Genomic DNA, 19,637 nt, shown 5'->3' with positions numbered 1-19,637 from the left:
GGGTGACAATACCTAAATGTCTAGAAACCTTCAGAATCGCCGGATTGTTGGTAATGAGGAGGTTTGCCAATCATTCAACTGTCATTCTTCCAAAATATCAACTTTGTCATCATACAATTATATCTTCAGGTGGGATATAAATCATAATTGAGTTATTAAATCTCACTTGACACCCGTGACTCAGTGGTAAAGAGGAAGCACACAGCTTCTAAACCTCAGCCTAGCTGGTGCTTCATTTATCCACGTGCTATATTTAACTGGTTTAAGAATAACTGTCACGTTTCATACACTAACAGGTTGGATTTTCCCAGGCCCGCAGAGAGAGGGTTGGAGGCATTGTGTGGGGCAGGGGGCAAGGCTGGATAACTGCAGGGAGTTGTGTCAGGACAGCTCCCAGTGCATTCCTGCCATCGAGGACAGAGGGCGACTGCCTGCTCCCTGGGGTTGGGCACCCAATTAAGGTGAAGAGAGCCACAATCAGAGGTGGTTTCGTGTCCCTCCGCCATCATATGTGAGCAGTCCCACCGCATGTGGAGACAGTCAGCTCAATGAGGGCAGTCTCTCTGTAGAAGGGTGGGTGGCCACTACAGCCAGAGACCCCATGCCCCATTCACAAGGCTCCAATAGGAAAGGCCAAAATGGTGGCCAATCCCTTCCAGCAGGTAAGTCTCATCTCTATTCTACTGGACCCTGCGGCATCAATTCTCTTAATGTATGCACTGCAGTACAGGCCAGCGAGAGTCCCTCCATGTTGGGCTTGGGACTCCCATTTGGTCCTGACATCGGGGTACCTGAGCCCATGGGAAAGTCCAGCCCCGTACTTCAAAGTGACAAATCATTCAAGTTTTCTTTTAAGTGTGGAGGTGGGTTACCTCAGTTAACTAGAGTGTGGGACAGAATAATGCAAACAGTGCAAGTTCAATCCCTGGAGACGTCCTTGCCTCGCCCCATGCTTGACGTGGAGTGCTGTTCCTCGAGCTAAACAAACAATTACCTCTCTCTAATGGAGAGAGATGCCAATGGGCCTCCACAGACTATAGCTGATTACCTTTGAAAGAAGCCATTGTGTCTGGTTTCTTTCTGATCTAGAGTCATAAATTCACGAGCACCTTCCAATCTGGAACCGTCTCTCCCCAAACACCAATTACACTTGGGCTGACCAATCTCCTTCTCTTGCAGTTAAACTGTGTGGCCTTAATGAAACAGGGTGAGGAGTCGCGCACTGCAGAGTGAATGAGGAAAGAATGGAAGATACCTCTAAGGAGAGATTCGGGATATATTGTGGCGGGGAGGACAATTTATGTAATACGTCCACTAGATATTTTTTCCTTCCTTCTGCTCTATTTTACATTTGTTTGTATTAAATATCCATAATTTCCTCATAACAGTAAGAGGATACTTTTGGAGTGGATTCGGCCGGACTAATGGGAAGTGCAGCACAACTGCGCAAAAGAAAAGACTTCAGCTGCAGTCCTCAGCCAGTAGTGAAGAGTGGATGATCCATCTCGGTCTCCTCCGGAGGACCCCAGCATCACTGATGTCAGTCTTCAGCCAATACGATTCACTCCAGGTGATATGACAAAACAACTGAAGGCACTGGATGCTGCAAAGGCGAAGGGGCCCTGACAATATTCTAGTAATGGTACTGAAGACTTGTGTTCCAGAACTTGCTGTGCCACTAGGCAAGCTATCCCTGTACAGCTACTACCCTGCAATATGGAAGACTGCCCAGATATGCCCTGTACACAAGAAGCAAGACAAATCCAGAGTCTTCCCGCATCCCGTGTGGGCAGCACGGTAGCACAGTGGTTAGCATAGTTGCTTTACAGCTCCAGGATCCCAGGTTCAATTCCCGGCTTGGGTTGCTGTCTGTGCGGAGTCTGCACGTTCTCCCCGCGTCTGCGTGGGTTTCCTCCGGGTGCTCCGGTTTCCTCCCACAGTCCAAAGACGTGCAGGTTAGGTGCATTGGCCACGATAAATTGCCCTTAGTGTCCAAAAAGGTTAGGTGGGGTTACTGAGTTACAGGGATAGGGTGGAGGCATGGACTTGAGTAGGCTGCTCTTTCCAAGGCCCGGTGCAGACTCGATGCGCCAAATGGCCTCCTTCTGCACTGTAAAGGGGGGAATCTCTCTCTGGGCGGAAATGGCTGGTCCGGATTTGGGGGGTTGGTGGAAGACCCTAATTCGTTTGGTCACCTGGAATGTCAGGGGATTGAATGGCCCAGTGAAAAAGTCAAGAGTATTTGCTCACCTTAAATTCCAACATGGTTTCCTTGCAAGAGACTCATTTGTGGGTCAAGGACCAGACAAGGCTGCGGGAGGGGTGGGAGGCCAAGTCCTTCATTCAGGCTTCGATGGTAGGGCTCGGGAGTGGCAATATTAATTAATAAAAGTGTTCGGTTTTCTGGCTGACCCCAATTGCAGACATGTTATTGTGTTTGGCTGTCTGGCGGGCACTCAAACTGTTGGGTCTTTTTGAGAATCAAGGAGTCAGGTGAGGGCGAAATGAGAGGGGGAGTTGAGTCCCATTCTGGATGGTGAGATATGGAGTGAGGCCCTTCACAGGGTCAACTCCATGTCTTCATGTGCTCGACTAAATCTGATCCAATTCAAGGTGGCGGACAAGGTGCATCTGACTAAAGCAAGGCTGAGTGGCTTTTTCTCTGGAGTGGAGAACAAGTCTGAGCCCTGCTCTTGGGGCGTGGCTAACCACATTCATATTCTTGCCCCAAGTTGGTATGTTTTGGGTCTCTTTCTTCAACACCATGTCGGAAATACTCCGTGTTGATTTGGATCCATGTCCACTGGTGGCCATTTGTGGTTAATATCCTGGAGACGAGTTCTGATTGGGTAGAGGTCTCCTACTCCGCCCAGTGCCTCGGCTTGGTTGGGTGACCTCATGGAATTTTTCATTTGGAGAAAGTCAGATACACCAGCAGGGGGCCGGTGGAGCTGTTCTACCTGAAAGGGCAGCCATTCATTTCCTATTTAAAGAGTTAGTCACCTGTTAGTCTCTTTCTTCTATTGTGTAACAGCTTTACCAAGCGGCACTTACTCAGCAATAACCTCAGTTTGGATTCCGCCAGGGTCATTCAGCTCCTGGCCTCATTACAGCCTTGGTTCAAACATGGACAAAGAGCTGAACTCCAGAAGTGAGGTGAGAGTGACTGCCTTTGACATCAAGGCAGCATTTGACCAAGTATGGCATCAAGGAGCTGTAGGTAAACTGGAATCAATGGGAATCAGGGGGAAACTCTCTGCTGGTTGGAGTCATACCTGGGACATAGGAAGATGTTTGTGGTGGTTGGAGGTCAATCATCTCAGCTCCAGGACATGACTGCAGGGGTTCCTGTGGGTAGTGTCCTAGGCCTAACCAACTTTAGCTGTTTCATTAATGACCTTCCTTCCATCTCGAATAACGACGAGTCAGAATACAGGAGGGAGATAGAGAACCGAGTGGAGTGGTGCAGCGACAACAATCTCTCCCTCAATGTCAGCAAAACTAAAGAGCTGGTCATTGACTTCAGGAAGCAAAGTACCCCTGTCAGCATCAACGGGGCCGAGGTGGAGATGGTTAGCAGCTTCAAATTCCTAGGGGTGCACATCTCCATCCATGTCGACGCTACCACCAAGAAAGCACAACAGCGCCTATATTTCCTCAGGAAACTAAGAAAATTCGGCATGTCCACATTAACCCTTACCAACTTTTACAGATGCACGTAGAAAGCATCCTATCTGGCTGCATCACAGCCTGGTATGGCAACTGCTCGGCCCAGGACCGCAAGAAATTTCAGAGAGTCATGAGCACAGCTCAGTCCATCTTACAAACCTGCCTCCCATTCATTGACTCCATCTACACCTCCCGCTGCCTGGGGAAAGTGGGCAGCATAATCAAAGACCCCCTCCCACCCGGCTTACTCACTCTTCCAACTTCTTCCATCGGGCAGGAGATACAGAAGTCTGAGAACACGCACGAACAGACTCAAAAACAGCTTCTTCCCCACTGTCACCAGACTCCTAAATGACCCTCTTATTGACTGACCTCATTAACACTACACCCTGTATGCTTCATCCGATGCCGGTGCTTATGTAGTTACGTTGTGTACCTTCTGTTGCCCTATTATGTATTTTCTTTTATTCCCTTTTCTTTCCATGTACTTAATGATCTGTTGAGCTGCTCGCAGAAAAATACTTTTCACTGTACCTCGGTACACGTGACAATAAACAATCCAATCCAATCCAATCCAATCTTAAGGTCAAAAGTGGGAATGTTTGCAGATGACTGCACAATGTTCAGCACCATTTGCAATTCCTCATATAATGAAGCAGTCCATTCCAAATACAGCAAGACCTGGACAATATCAAGGCTTGGGCTGACAAGTGGAAAGTAACATTTGTGCCCCCACAATGACAATTTGTGCCAGGCAATGACCATCTCCAACAAGAGAGGATTTAACCACCTCTCCTTGATATCCAATGTCATTACCATCGCTGAATCCCCCACTATCAACACCCTGGGGTTTACCATTGACCAGTAACTGAACTGGACTGGCCATATTAATACTGTTGTGATAAGAACAGGTCAGAGGTTAGGAATCCTGTGGCGAGTAACTCACCTTCTGATCCCCCAAAGCCTGTCCACCATCTACAAGGCACAAGCCAGGAGTGTAATGGAATACTCTCCACTTGCCTGGATGAGTGCAGCTCCAACAACGCTCAAGAAACTCAACGCCATCAAGGACAAAACAATCCGGTTGATTGCCACCCCTTCCACAAACATTCAATCTCTCTCCCACCAATGAACAGTAGCAGCCGTGTGTACCATCAACAAGATGCACTGCAGGAACTCACTGAGGTTCCTTAGGCAGCACCCTCCAAATCCATAACTGCTACCATCCAGAAGGACAAGGGCAGCAGACACATGGGAACCCCACCAGCTGGAGGTTCCCCGGTACATTCACCATCCTGACTTGGAAATATATCACCGTTCCTTCATTGGTGCTGGGTCAACATCCTGGAACTCCCTCCCTAACAGCACTGGGGTTGCACCTACGCCTCAGGGACTTTAGTGGTTCAAGAAGACAACTCACCACCACCTTCTGAATGGCAACTAGGGATGGGCAATAAATACTGGCTTAGTCAGTGATGCCCACATCCCATGAATTGAAAGGAAAAAGGCGCCCCAAAAAAATCAGTTATTATGCCAACGTGAATTTACAACAGGATTATCCACTAGATATTACCATAGCAGATTGGGGATCTTGCTGGAGGCAGTCATGAACCTAATGGGATGCATATGAAGGCCCCACCACCCAAGCCCAATTCCTAGTGGGAAACTATGTCGATGCAAAACACGTTTGAATCAGAGAATTTACAGTGCAGAAGGAGGCCATTCGGCCCATCATGTCTGCACCGGCCCTTGGAAAGAGCACCCCACTTAAGCCCACATCTCCACCCTATCCCCGTAACCCCACCTAACCTTTTTGGACACTAAGGGGCAATTTAGCATGGCCAAATAGACTGTGGGAGAAAAACGTGCAGACTCTGCACAGACTGTCACCCAAGCCGGGAATCGAACATGGGACCCTGGCGCTGTGAAGCAACAATACTAACCACTGTGCTCCCGTGTCATTTGGAACAACATGGTGTACAGGTGACAGGATTAATATCCTTTAAGGGAGGAAATCTACCATCCTTACCTGGTCTGGCCTACATGTAACTCCAGATCAGCAATGAAAAAATGAAAATCGCTTATTGTCACGAGTAGGCTTCAATGAAGTTACTGTGAAAAGCCCCTAGTTGCCACATTCCAGCACCTGTCCAGGGAGGCTGATACGGGAATCGAACCGTGCTGCTGGCCTGCTTGGTCTGCTTTAAAAGCCAGCGATTTAGCCCAATGAGCTAAATCAGCCCCAATGAAGTTGACCCTTAAGTGCCCTCTCAAGGGCAATTAGGGATGATGAATAAATGTTGACTCCAGAGTTCAGGATGGAGGCCGACAGCAACTCTGGACCTCAGAACACCACCGCAACAGTAGCGAGGGTCTAAGGTGGACCTTCCATATTCAGTGTCTTGGAGGAGGTCCATCTTCCAGCTACCGAGTGCTCGCGGAGGTCTATCTTCATTGCCGGGAGGTCCATCTTCTTTCTTCAATATAAGGGTCAGTGATGTTGGGTTTCTTCTCAATATGGCGCCTGGATAGAACAGCAGACTACACACCACCAGGCCTGTCCCGCCATGGTATCTCACACAAAACACCCAAGCTCATAATTAATGGCGTCAGGGCTAGAAGATTTGGTGTGTGTTCTCATCGGCCTGTGCAGTGGGAAACAGTCCACATTCCTGCCCCGGCCACGGGATTTAGTCCCCAGATGGGACAATACTGATCTTCGTTTTGTTCATGCTTTTTTTATTCCCCTCACCTAATTGAACTTGTTGCCAGCCACATCCGCCATGAGGGATGCTGCCAAGTTGACCCGGTCAGCAATTTGGCTGCCTCACTCTCTTGGTCCAGTCCAAATTTGAGGGGCAGTCTTTAGACTGAAAGGTTCAGCACACCTTTCCATAACACTTCCCATAACATAGGATCTTGATTTCCTAATCTGTGAAGGAGAATCCTTCTTATTCTTATTTCCTCTGGCAAGAGGGGAGGATTCCCTTTTGGGAAAGGTGATGGAAGCAGTATTCCTATTGGTGTGTTGTCATTGATGGGCTCCTTTCATTTCTGCCACTGGTAATTAGGGATTGCTTGAAAATATGGAAGATAAAATGGTCTTCATGCCTCATGTTGGTGTATGTTAACTAAAATAGCCCTTTATTTGTGAAATAAGAAATAAAAATTCTAAGTGTTTGGGGGAGAAATTGCTGCCACAAATATCAATAGAATGTGCCTGTTATTATCGGCATAATTGAAGAACTATAGTCTACATAAAGCAGAAGATGGGACTATGACTGTTGCTTCTGGAAGTTTATTCTATCTTGGAACGAGAATGATTTGAGCATTAAAGAATTTACAGATTGGCAGATCAGCCCACGGCTTTTTGGTTTCCAAACACACTTACAAAGTTAGTCACGGCTACAGAACAAAGCTCAATTGCTACAGTGTAAGTAGGTAACCATTGGTTACAACACAAGCATAGTACCTTCATTCTGCCAGGAGATTTCAGGTGGAAAAACATAATTATGGAAATCAGAAAGAGACATCGAGGAAGCAGCACTCTATTGTTCTTGGGAGCACAGCCACAAAACAGACAACATTGAAAGCCAACCCTTCTACCAACCTACCAAGGGACTCCACAATGTCCTTTACGTCTGTGATCAAACAATCCAGCTGGTAGTTTTCTCGACCGATGGGCGCATCTGATTCCCCGTATCCTCGTAAATCCACCGCAACCACTCGGAAGTCACTCTTAAATTCTTGAAGCTGATAACGCCAAGAGTACCTGTAGCAGAGAAGGGAATTGGCTAAGAAGTATTGATGCTCTTTGAAATCAAAAGATCTTTAGCCCTTTTAAAATATATAAGAGTATTAAATGTCTTATACTGTATCCCTGCAGTACCCAGGCGTATACATGACAATAGCCAGTGTCTTTAATCAACCAGTGTTTCAGGGGCGCCTGTTTGTGCTGTCCAAATGTATGACTCAAAACCTTCTGAATTTGAACTCCTCATGAGGCTCTGCTCCTCCTCTTACTACACTTCCAGTATTTATGTTGTCATCTCCTTCAGCTATATGTAATGAAATCTGTGGTTTCAAAACTTGCAATTTTTAAAATTTAAATAGATCCTCACTGAAAAAGGAAATTGAAAAGTGACCTTCTCAGTTTCTAAGGACACTAAAATTGAAACTGAGACTGGAAATCACAATTTGTGGAAAAACTGAAACTTCTTGAAACTTATAAAAGGACTCAGAGGCATCACAGCTCAATAGATGATGATGAAGATGATGATTCCATTGGTGCAGTACAGGCAGACTGAAGAAGACAGTGCTAAATCCAGAAAGTGAGAATAAACAGATCCAGTTACTGAGGCTGTCTCTGTTACTTGAAGATAGACATTGGTAGGTCTACGCCATCCAGACCATCATTAGCAGAGTTGACGAGGTTCTGTAAACATGTGCCATTTTGGTGAAGACCTTGCCTGTGCAATTCAGATCAGTTGGATGCTGCTGTTGGCTGAGCATCAGGCAAAAGCCTAGAAGAAGTTGAAATTCTTCATGAAGATGACAGAGCTTTTAAGGACTTTGTGACTGAACTTGATGATATAAATGCTGAGTGGATTGCTGAGCCTTAGATCTGTCTTAGGTGCTTTGGTATAAGGGTGTGGCACATGTAGGGTTTTTAAAAAAATTACTTCTCCTGAGTTACAAAGCCAGGGCTCAGAGTGTGGACCGGGGCAAACCCTTAATCCAGCTCCTTGCCTGCTCCAAAAACCAATTCAAATCAAAATCGAACCCAACTCATGGTCCCCACAAAGGAGACATACCAGATCTGAGCCAAAAGGCAGAGCAGATACTACACTTTATCTGAGCCAAAAGGCAGAGAAGTGATGCACATAGAGGGTTAATGTGGACTGAGTATGGTACCATCCCCAGTGATGTTAAGACACATGACCCAGACCCAGGGTCAGTGTAGTGTTGAGCAGAGAAGTGTGTAGACGTAAGCATGGAGACAGTTCCTAGCTGGTACCCTTTACTGTACATGCGGAAATCATTCTCTTTCTTTAAAATTTAGAGTACCAATTTCATTTTTTCCAATTAAGGGGCAATTTAGCGTGGCCAACCCACCTAGCCTGCACATTTTTGGGTTGTGGGGGCGAAACCCACGCAAACACAGGGAGAATGTGCAAACTCCACGCGGACAGGGACCCGGAGCTGGGATCGAACCCGGGACCTCGGTGCCGTGAAGCAGCAGTGCCAACCAATGTGCCGCTGTAAATCATTATTATAGTTAATAACGATTTACTGTTGAACTATAGAGTCTTCTTTAAGATATATGAATCTAACCACCACCCTCCCATCCTGGTGGCAGCAACGGGATAAAAACCCAGAGCCTCATTAAAATGCAAAGACAAATCCAAATGCTGGAAGAGTGAGAAAAATTCAACAAAGCATTCAGACCTGAAAAGAAGTAGAGGCGCAAAGGAAAAATCACCAGAAAATGCTCCAGAGAAAGGCCTGGAAGCTGAAGACAGAGATTTAGAATTCCTTACTGTAGCAGATGACTCTACTGAATCTCCTTCAGAAATCCAACTTGAAAGTGAAGAATCAAAAGAATATGTAGTGGTGAGCTAAATCCTTTAAATGTCTAGGCTGCAGCAAGTCCTTCGATCTCCTTTAAATAAATCAGTGTCAGAAATATCTTTGAAATATCTCAGAAATAAACCCAACCCCTGAGTCAGAGCCTGAACATGTCTGAGTTCATGTGAAAGGAAAACAACAGAGAACAAATTTATTACATATTTTGGGAACATGGCGACTGCCCGGCTCAGTAAAAAGGGAAGCAGAAGCTCCAAATCGACCAACTCAATAGTTTACAAGGCAAACAGCTGAACAAAAGAAGTTGGCAGGCAGCTGAGCCAAGCAGCCATTGTCAGAAGACCTGCAAGCAAAGGAAGATCTACCTCTTGAAAAGGCAATCCAGATAGTTAGACAGCCATATTCCTGTGAACAGCACAGGACAATCTTAAAGAGAGAAAGTCAAAAAGGTGCAGAGACCAACCCTCAGTCCAGCTTCTCAGACCACAAAGACACAAGTCTGGGAAAGCAATTCCCGAACCGGCCAGCAGAGGGACCATGCCAGCACTGTGGAGCAAAGTGCCCTCACTGGTGAGATCATTGTCCTGCAAGTTGCATCCAATACATCCAATGCAACAAGATTGATCACTGTGGCAAACTGAAGAACGCAAGGAAGGCCCGAAGATAATCCACAAAGTTGAGACTGCAACCCCAGAAAATAAACAACCTTGTTTGTTTGGTTCGGTCCAAGATCTTGGTTTTGGAATGCAGGCATTTGTGTCAATGACCATGTAACAAATTTTAAATTAGATACAGGAGCCAGTGTGACAGTGCTGTCAGACAGGGAACAGTGGCTGAAAGATCACTGGCCTCAAACAATGGACACATCAATTTGCAGGTCCGGAGGAGTCCGACTTCCAGTCATTGGCATGATCCTGGCGTCACTGAGGTATGGCAGCAACCAATCTTCGAGCTGATGTATGCCATTCGTAACTAGCCTTTCTCTCTCTTGAGCAGGAATGCCTGTGTAGCCTTGGATCTCCTCAAAGCAGCAAGTGGTGTCAAGACAACCACTGTTGCCAACCAAACTGAACCTTACCGCCCTGAATAATCAAACAAAAGTGCATCCTGACGAGGACTTCAGCTCTGAGCTGTCCTCACTCTTTGAGGAGCAGGTTTGACCATTCTCACTTCAGGTGTCAGAAACCCCTCAATGGTGAGACTATAGCCAACCACCTAGGAGATAAACACAACCGCTCCAACATTGAGCAGTTCAACACTGCAATCACTGTGGATATGGTGCAACTTTCAACCAACATGCCAACAAGAGATGTTGGAAGCTGGTAGCAACCGTCCATGGCTGACAAGGAAAAGCAGAGGTGAGCTTACCGCTGAACATTCTCCTCACTGTGGAAACGCTCTTTCTCAGCCACTGACGACTTCAAGGAAACCCACGTGACAATGAAAAATTCAAAAGGAGTGACAAGGAGGCAAGGAAAACCATGTTTGTCCCCCCCACCCAACAACAAACAAGTTAGAGTAGCAGCAGCCCCTGATCGACGCAACAGCCAAACCGACAAAGTGCAGCTGGACATGAAAGAAATTAAGAAAAGAATGAAAGATCTCCAAATGCCAGATCAATCCCAAACCAACAGAAAGAACCAACAACATCAGCACCTGCCCTATTCCTCGACAGAACCACGAACTAGATGTGGCAGAGTTAGAAAGCCTCCAGAATGCCTGAACCTTTAAATTCAAGGATTTGAAGGGGCGCTGGGGGGGGGGGGGGGGGGGGGGGGGGGGGGGGGGGGGATATATGAGATGGGGTACTGATAATGATAACGTAGCAACAACAATGTAAATGTGTGGGACTGATAACAATATAAGACATGAAGTCAACTAATGTAGCACTAAATGCACTGGGTAAAGGCTTGGTGAGAGGTGTAGTATAAGGGCTTGGCACATATTAGGTTAACGTGGTCTGAGTATTGCAATGCCCACAGTGCTGTTAGAAAGCACATGACCCAGACCCAGGGTCAATTTGGCGTTGAGCAAAGATGTGTTTAGACCTAAGCATGGAGACAGCTCCGAGCCTGTACTCTTTACAGTACGTCTAAATATTCCTAGTCGTTACTGGAGACTTATGGTTAAACTGCAGAGACTGCTTTAAGACATACAAATATGTAACCAACATGCTCCCAGCAGTTTTATCTGCCAATAAATGTGTAATTCATAGTTTGTGATCAACTGCAATTTGCCTGCGAATTCATGTTTAACATAGGTCGATTCTGGATTTCAGAGTGTAGGTTGTTACCCAAGATGAAATTTAGCATGTGCTTTATTTGCATCTTGTGTTATATAAATTCCTCCAATTTTCGTGAAATCTCGTGGCTGCATTTTTTTCAGTAATAAGTGGGATTTCAGATTTCTTTCCACCATGATTGTAGCATCTGATATCTGCATATGGAGCAGGCAGCTGTGTTAAACTCATTGAATTATGCTTCATTGATACCAGAATCGAGAGTTAATTATAGCATACAGAACTATTGTTATTTTGATATTTAAAAATTATAGCATACTGTGTCAACATATAAATATTTGTATGGGTGGGTTAACCCTCCCCTTCCTTCTCCCCTCCCTCTGCAACCCCCCCCCCCCCCCCCCCCCCCCCCCCCCCCCCAGGGTGTGGTTTGTTTTCCAGCGGCGGAGGTAGCACGCCATTTGCCGGCAGTGGGATCCCCCTGTTCCGCCAATGTCTGGGCCGTTTTCCGTGCCTCGCCTGTACCTCCACCAGGGAACCCGCCGCAGGGGAGGGGTCACCTTCAGCGGTACTGGAACATCCCACCAGTGGGAAGGGTTGGACAATCCAACCCTATATATTAAACCATTCAAGAAGTTTGGCTTCAAATGCTAAATTACAGCAGGGTTTATAAAGTTTAATAATGCACCAAATAATCTCAAAAATCTGCATTCTCTGCCATTTGTGTGAGGAGATAAGACTTTCAAACTCCCCCAGGAAATATATTTTTCACTTTATTAAAACTCTCAAAAATCCTAAATCTCCATTGTGAAAATGGCACTTTTTGTGTTTCCATTTTCACCCAGAACACATCAAATGGGATTTTGGGAACAGTAGCATAATTCATGGTAAGTTCACATTCAATTTACATTCACTGGAACTATGACTCTTTTTGTTTGACGGTGGATTTAAATTTTCGATGGAATATAAATCAAACAAAAACATTAATAAAAATCTTGATATTTTTCTTAATTCTTCCATGTTGCTGATCCCTTCCCCACTGTCACCGGACTCCTAAATTACCCTCTTATTGACTGACCTCATTAACACTATACGCTGTATGCTTCATCCAATGCCAGTGCTTATGTAGTTACATTGTATATCTTGTGTTGCCCTATTATGTATTTTCTTTTATTCCCTTTTCTTCCCATGCACTTAATGATCTGTTGAGCTGCTCGCAGAAAAATACTTTTCACTGTACCTCGGTACACGTGACAAATCCACAAATCCAATCCAATCCAATCCAATCCTAAATGCCCTTGAATGGAGCATTTTCAGAGGAAAGTTAATCCATAGAACCCCTACAGGGCAAAGAAGGCCATTCGGCCCACTGGGTCTGCACCAACCCTCTGAATGAACACCCTACCTAGGCGCACTCCCCCGTCTAATCCCCATAATCCAACCTAACCTGCACATCATTGGACATTAAGAGGCAAATTAGTATGGCCAATCTACCAACCTGCATATCTTTGGGCTATGGGAAGAAACCCACGCAGGGGAGAACGTGTAAACTCCAAACTGACATTCACGCAAGGCCGTAATCAAACTGAGTCCCTGACTGCTACGTTTTTTAAAAATTCCTTCATGGAATGTGGGTGTCGCCGACCGGGCCAGCATTTATTGCCCATCGCTAATTGACAGGGCAGTTAAAGAACAAAAACAAAAAACAAAGAAAATTACAGCACAGGAAAAGGCCCTTCGGCCCTCCCAGCCTGCGCCGATCCAGATCCTTTATCTAAACCTGTTGGCTATTTTCCAAGGATCTACTTCTCTCTGTTCCCCCCCGTTCATATATCTGTCCAGATGCATCTTAAATGATGCTACTGTTCCCGCCTCTACCACCTCCGCTGGCAAAGCGTTCCAGGCACCCACCACCCTCTGCGTAAAAAACTTTCCACGCACATCTCCCTTAAACTCCCTCAAGAGTCAACCATATTGCTGTGGGTCTGGAATCATATGGAGGCCAGATAATAATGGCGGATTTCCTTCCCTAAATGGGATCTCAGTGGATCTGATTGGTTTTCAATGACAGCTGATGATAGTTGTCATGGTTACCATCATTGGCACCAGTTTAATATTCCGATTTATTAACTGATTTCAAATTCTACCAGCTGCTGTGGTGAGATTTGAACCCAGGTCCCTGGAACATTAGACTGGGCCTCTGGATTGATAGTCCAGTGACATTGCCACCGATTCCCCCTGCAATGTAATAAAAAAATAATTCAACATTTTCACTCCTGTCAAAGCTGGCCTTAGCCACCGTCCTTTATTTGCAGATTTTTTTCAGTTTTACTTAGAATTGTCAATTTTTCAGGAGTTGTATCAGCTTATATTTTGTTTTAAAGAAATGGCTTCATCGGGGGCGGCACGGTAGCACAATGGTTATCACTGTTGCTTCACAGCGCCAGGGACCCGGGTTCGATTCCCGGCTTGGGTCACTGTCTGTGTGGAGTCTGCATGTTCTCCCCGTGTCTGCGTGGGTTTCCTCCGGGTGCTCCGGTTTCCTCCCACAGTCCAAGGATGTGCAGGTTAGGTGGATTGGCCGTGTGAAGTTGCCCGTAGTGTCCAAAGGTTAGGTGGGGTTACTGGGCTACTTCTAGTGGGTGGAGGTCTGGGTTTAAGTAGGGGTGTTCTTTCAAGGGCAGGTGTAGACTCGATGGGCCAAATGGCCTCCTTCTGCACTGTAAATTCTATGACCTATGAATGTCGTTGGTTAGCTTTAGCCTGTCCCCATATGTATTAAAACAGCCTTAGGTACATAACTCTGTAACACTGAAAATTCTGTACTTCCAGTGAAAATAACTGTCCTGCACATCAGGCCAGAACACAAGGATATTCTCAATATATTTATAATGGTGTTAGGATACCGGGCCAGACCCCAGTTTATGCTTGGCTACCGGATGAGAAATTCGAAAAATGTACATTTTGTAAAACTGTGAGGAAAGGATACTTCACCCCAGGAGTGATAATTCTGACCAATAGGCATCTTTTTGCTGTGTTAATGTAAGCCTATATGTGACACTAATAAAGATTATTATTATAATAATGTTAAAACACATTTTAATTAAACACACAATTAACCACATTAACATCAAATACATAGCTTTATAATTAACAGTTAAACAGTTCTTAAATAAAAGGAAAGACTTTAACTTATACCCTACACCTTCACTCTAAATATTCCAACCAATCAACCTCATACAGTTCAAATGCCACTTAAAAATAAAGTTAACAAAACAGGTTACTGCTTATCTGTACAGATTTTTGAACAAAGAATCTTTAAAAAGCAGATCCAGTACACTTCTGTCTTGTGAGACCCTTCTGCTCAACCTAACAGCATTTTGCAAAACTTCAAATTACAGACAAACCTGGCTCCTCCCATTAATTGCATTATCTGTACCAACTAAGATGTCCCATGATTTGCTTAGTTAGGACTAAACACAGTCCCTCAAATTATCTATAACCCAGTGAACCATCCAAAATATAAACACTATGCCATCTCCCCTTTATCTTTAACCTAGTAAATGATTGGAATAAATGATTATCTCATTCTTACAACACCTTGATTACAGCTTTAGCAGGCACACAGTTTGGATATATTAAGCAACGTACTTTAATAATATTACTGCAACAAATATATACCTTTTAATAACATTGCTGCAACAGATATAAAATATAATATATTGTATATCAATTTCTTACAGTAATCATAATTGCAATGGGCTACAATGAAGATTATAGTACAAGGATATCCTATATTTAGTCAAATTTCCCCACACTTCTGCTGCTGGTGTACACTCCATTTGTGACTGGCAGAACATCGAGTTGATCCCATACCTCTACCAATAACAGGTTGTCTGTAAAAGGCACACAATCAAATAACTTGAGAAGTTGACAGCAATGACGGCTACTCGGCCCATCATGTTTACTGGATCTTTGCTAATCCCAGTGCTTTGCTCTCTTCTCATAATTTTGCATCTTCCTTTGGTTAAAATTATACCCTAAGCTTCCAATTAAAAATGAAACTGTCCTTCCTCCAATACCTGGAAAAGTATTTCATGCTTAAACATCACCGTGTTAAGAAACTTCTCACCTCTCCCCTCATATCTACAAATCAAAACCATCAGAAGTTTTATAAAACTAGATTAAATCTCCTTTTAGCTTCCCTGTGCTAGCAGAAAGGGTTCGAAAACCTCCTTACAGCTACTGTTTCAAATCTCTGGCATTGGCATGGAGACTCTACGTAAATTAAGCTTTAAGGCCCTTCATTCAATAGATGCAAAATAATTTGTCATGTTCGTTTTATTTAAATGTGTGGGAAGATAAGTGGGATTGTCTGAGTTTCCAAGAAATTAAGTGCACATCGTTAGATATCTGAACACTCACTATTTCAGATGCCAATAATTCAGCAGAAAGGACAGTGGAATAGGCAAAAAGGTGTGATAGGTGAAATTCAGTGCAAGTGTCAGGTGCTACGTTTGAGTAAATAAAAACAATTATTATACTTCGAATTAGAGGCAGGGGGCAATCAGATAATACGAAAAAAAAGAGACATTTTTGTGAACCCCAACAAGAATTGAGTTTCACAAAGTGGTTAGCACAGTTGCTTCACAGCTCCAGGGTCCCAGGTTCAATTCCCGACTTGGGTCACTGTCTGTCCGGAGTCTGCACATTCTCCCCGTGTCTGCGTGGGTTTTGTCCGGGTCTTCCACAAGTCTCGAAAGACGTGCTGTTAGGTAATTTGGACATTCTGAATTCTCCCTCTGTGTACCCGAATGGGCGCCAGAATGTGGCGACGAGGGGCTTTTCACAGTAACTTCATTGAGTGTTAATAATAAAGATTATTATTGTTATTATTATTATTATTATTACAAGGCACTATGAGCAGCTTCTCAAGTGGATAAGACAATTTTCCATTCCTCATTAAGCAAAGTTGTTGAGGCAATGGCGAGGATAACTGGGATGTTGCCTGATAAAGGGTATTGCAAAAATGAAGAAAACATCAGAAAGGTTAGAAGGGAAAATGAAGGAGTGATTTATTTAAGAGAAGTATTAAAAATTTAGAATTATAACTCTCATGGAGGATAAACATCATAGACTGCTTGGACTTGCTTCAATATTTTAATTTCTATGTAACTATGTCATTAGCACATCTGATAGTTAATTCGGGTTTGAAGGTTTGGTTGCATTGCAGGCAATACACACATTTTACAAACATTATGGGGGCACGGTAGTACAGTGGTTAGCACAGTTCATCACAGCTCCACGGTCCCAGGTTCTATTCCCGGCTTGGGTCACTGCCTGTGTGGAGTTTGCAAGTTCTCCCAGTGTCTGCATGGGTTTCCTCCGGGTGCTCCGGTTTCCTCCCACAGTCCAAAGACGAGCAGGTTAGGTGGATTAGCCATGCTAAATTGCCCTTAGTGCCTAAAAAGGTTAGGTGGGGTTACTGGGTTATGGGGGCAGGGTGGAGGTGTGGGCTTAGATAGAGGGCTCTTTCCAAGGGCCAGTGCAGACTCGATGGGCCGAAGGGCTTCCTTTTGCACTGTAAATTCAATGATCCTATGATTTTGCCTGAATAATTCAATTTTTAAAATTACCACTGATTCTTGCACAGGGCATTGTGAAATGCTGTGGTTCAGTTTTAGAGAACTTAACAACCATTATACATTTAACTTGAGATTGTAATGCTTGCAAGCTTAGGAATGGTATACCAGAAACTTTGGATTTTATTGATAACCATTCTAATAAATTTCAGTGGACAAACTGAAACTCACATAATAAATCAAAATTAGATCAAGAATAGGGAAGTCCAGAAATCAATTTTGACCAGAATTTTAGCAACGTAAGATTTTTGCCTTTGGGAATATTGAAAACGACTTTACAAACACTATAGCTACAGAACAGCGTACAGCTGGGTTGGGAAGACTGGAACAGAATAAATACATATCTAGAAAACTTAACTTGCACCTCATTTTAATCAGCTTCATCTTATTTTACTGTGAGTATAGGATATCTGCACTTTACAGAGTTTCAGATGTAGGGCATTTGACTATAAATATAGAACGCCTTTGCACTACAGTCTTCATTGTAGGTCATTCCCATTGTAAATATATTGAGAATGTCCTTGCGTTCTTCTCTGATATGCAGGGCAATTTCACTGTAAATATAGAATTTTCAGTATTACAGAGTTTTGTACCCAAGGCTGTTTTAGTCCGTATGGGGACGTGCAGAGGAATAAGGACAGCTGCCTCATGCGGCTGATCCTCCTTTAGCTGCTGGGAAGAGTTGGAGAAATTCTAGCTAGAGACAGAATGAGCAACAGATTTTCCAAAGGCTAATCTGTGCCCCAGAAATCCTAGCTTAGCAATTGATAGCCAACTGTGCGCACTCAAGCCAGCATTCTGGGCAATTACACTATCTGCAAAAAGTCTCTACATGCAGGTCAAAAGATGCACAAAGCTTTCTTGCTGGCTTCCTGCCCGAACACTTGGCCTGATACACAACACCGAGGTGGACTTATGTAGGAGCTTATGTTTCGGCAAGAAGACAGGAGCATCAGACTTCAGCACAAAGCAGCTCTTGTGCTCAGCTCTCGACAGCCTCGCCTAGAACGTGCAGCCTGAACATCTTTCCAATGTTGGAGAGGGGAGATTCTAACAATGAACAAATCATCCTGCTCCTGTCCATCATACTCTTGTCCATCACACTTAACAAAACAAGTTCATTTATAGAATTAAAATAGGACCTCCTAATGTTGCACAGTGCTTAGTTCAGGTGTGGAAGCTAAGATTTCTCTGCAGTTTGTCAAACAGGATTTCAATGTCCCACATGAGGCAGATACAGCAGCTTTTTAGGATGTTGAACTTCGTAACAATGATGAAAAATGTCAGGTTTCCCGAATGGATTTAAATTCTTTCAGCCATAATGGGCGACTAAGAGATGGCAGACCAGTTGAACAAATACTTTGGATCTGTCTTCACTGAGGAGGACACAAATAACCTTCTGGAAATAGTAGGGGACAGAGGGTCTAGCATGAAGGAGGAACTAAAGAAAATCCTTAATAGTCAGGAAATTGTATTGGGGAAATTGAAGGGATTAAAACCCAATAATCCCCAGGGCCTGATGCTCTGCATCCCAGAGTACTTAAGGAAGTGGCCCTAGAAATATTGGATGCATTGGTGATCATTTTCCAGCGTTCTATAGACTCTGGAAGAGTTCCAATGGATTGGAGGGCAGCTAATGTAACCCTACATTTTAAAAAAGGAGGGAGAGGAAACGGGGAATTGTAGACCAGTTAGCCTGACATCGGTGGTGGGGGTGATGCTGGAGTCAATTATCAAGGATGAAATAACTGAGTATTTGGAAAACGAGGACAGGATCGGTCCAAGTCAGCATGGATTCACTAAAGGGAAATCATGCTTGACAATCTTCTGCAACGTTTTGAGGACGTGACCACTAGAGTGGACAAGGGTGAACCAGTGGATGTTGTGTATTTGGACTTTCAAAAGGCTTTTGACAAGGTCCCACACAAGAGGTTAGTGAGGAAAATTAAAGCTCATGATGTTGGGGGTTATATATTGACGTGGATAGAGACCTGGTTGGCAAACAGGAAGCAGAGAGTGGGACTAAATGGGTCCTTTTCAGAGTGGCAGGCAGTGGCTAGTGGGGTACCGCAGAATTCTGTGCTGGGACCCCAGCTGTTCACAATATATATTAATGATTTGGATGAAGGAATTGCATGCAATATCGCCAAATTTGCCAATGACACTAAGCTGGGTGGCAGTGTGTGCCGTGAGGAGGATGCAAAGAGGCTGCAGGGTGACTTGGACAGGCTGGCTGAGTGGGCAAATACTTGGCAAATGCAATATAATGTGGGTAAATGTGAGGTTATCCACTTTGGTGGCAAAACAGGAAGGCAGAGTATTATCTGAATGGTGGCAATTTAGGAAAAGGGGAAATGCAATGAGACATGATTGTCGTGGTGGAACAGTCACTGAAGGTTGGCATACAGGTACAGCAGGTGGTGAGGAAAGCTAATGGCATACTTCCCTTTATAGTGAGAGGATTTAAGTATAGGAGTAGGGATATCTTGCTGCAGATATAT

General features: G+C 44.4%; 1 protein-coding gene and 1 pseudogene across 1 annotated transcript in view; both read right to left on the bottom strand.

Annotated features, from left to right (window-relative positions):
• The window catches only part of ephx4 (epoxide hydrolase 4), an 89,827-nt gene that overhangs the window by 46,550 nt on the left and 23,640 nt on the right, over positions 1-19,637 (bottom strand). Inside the window, exon 3 of the mRNA XM_038793819.1 lies at positions 7,284-7,441. Within this exon, the coding sequence (XP_038649747.1) occupies positions 7,284-7,441 (158 nt within the window). The remainder of the gene's footprint in view (positions 1-7,283; positions 7,442-19,637) is intronic.
• LOC119965519 lies at positions 8,343-8,548 on the bottom strand (annotated as a pseudogene).

Source organism: Scyliorhinus canicula, chromosome 4 (genome assembly GCF_902713615.1).
Source record: "Scyliorhinus canicula chromosome 4, sScyCan1.1, whole genome shotgun sequence".
Taxonomy (NCBI): domain Eukaryota; kingdom Metazoa; phylum Chordata; class Chondrichthyes; order Carcharhiniformes; family Scyliorhinidae; genus Scyliorhinus; species Scyliorhinus canicula.
Note: the sequence above shows the minus strand (reverse complement) of the source record. Positions and strands in the feature narration are given on the sequence as shown.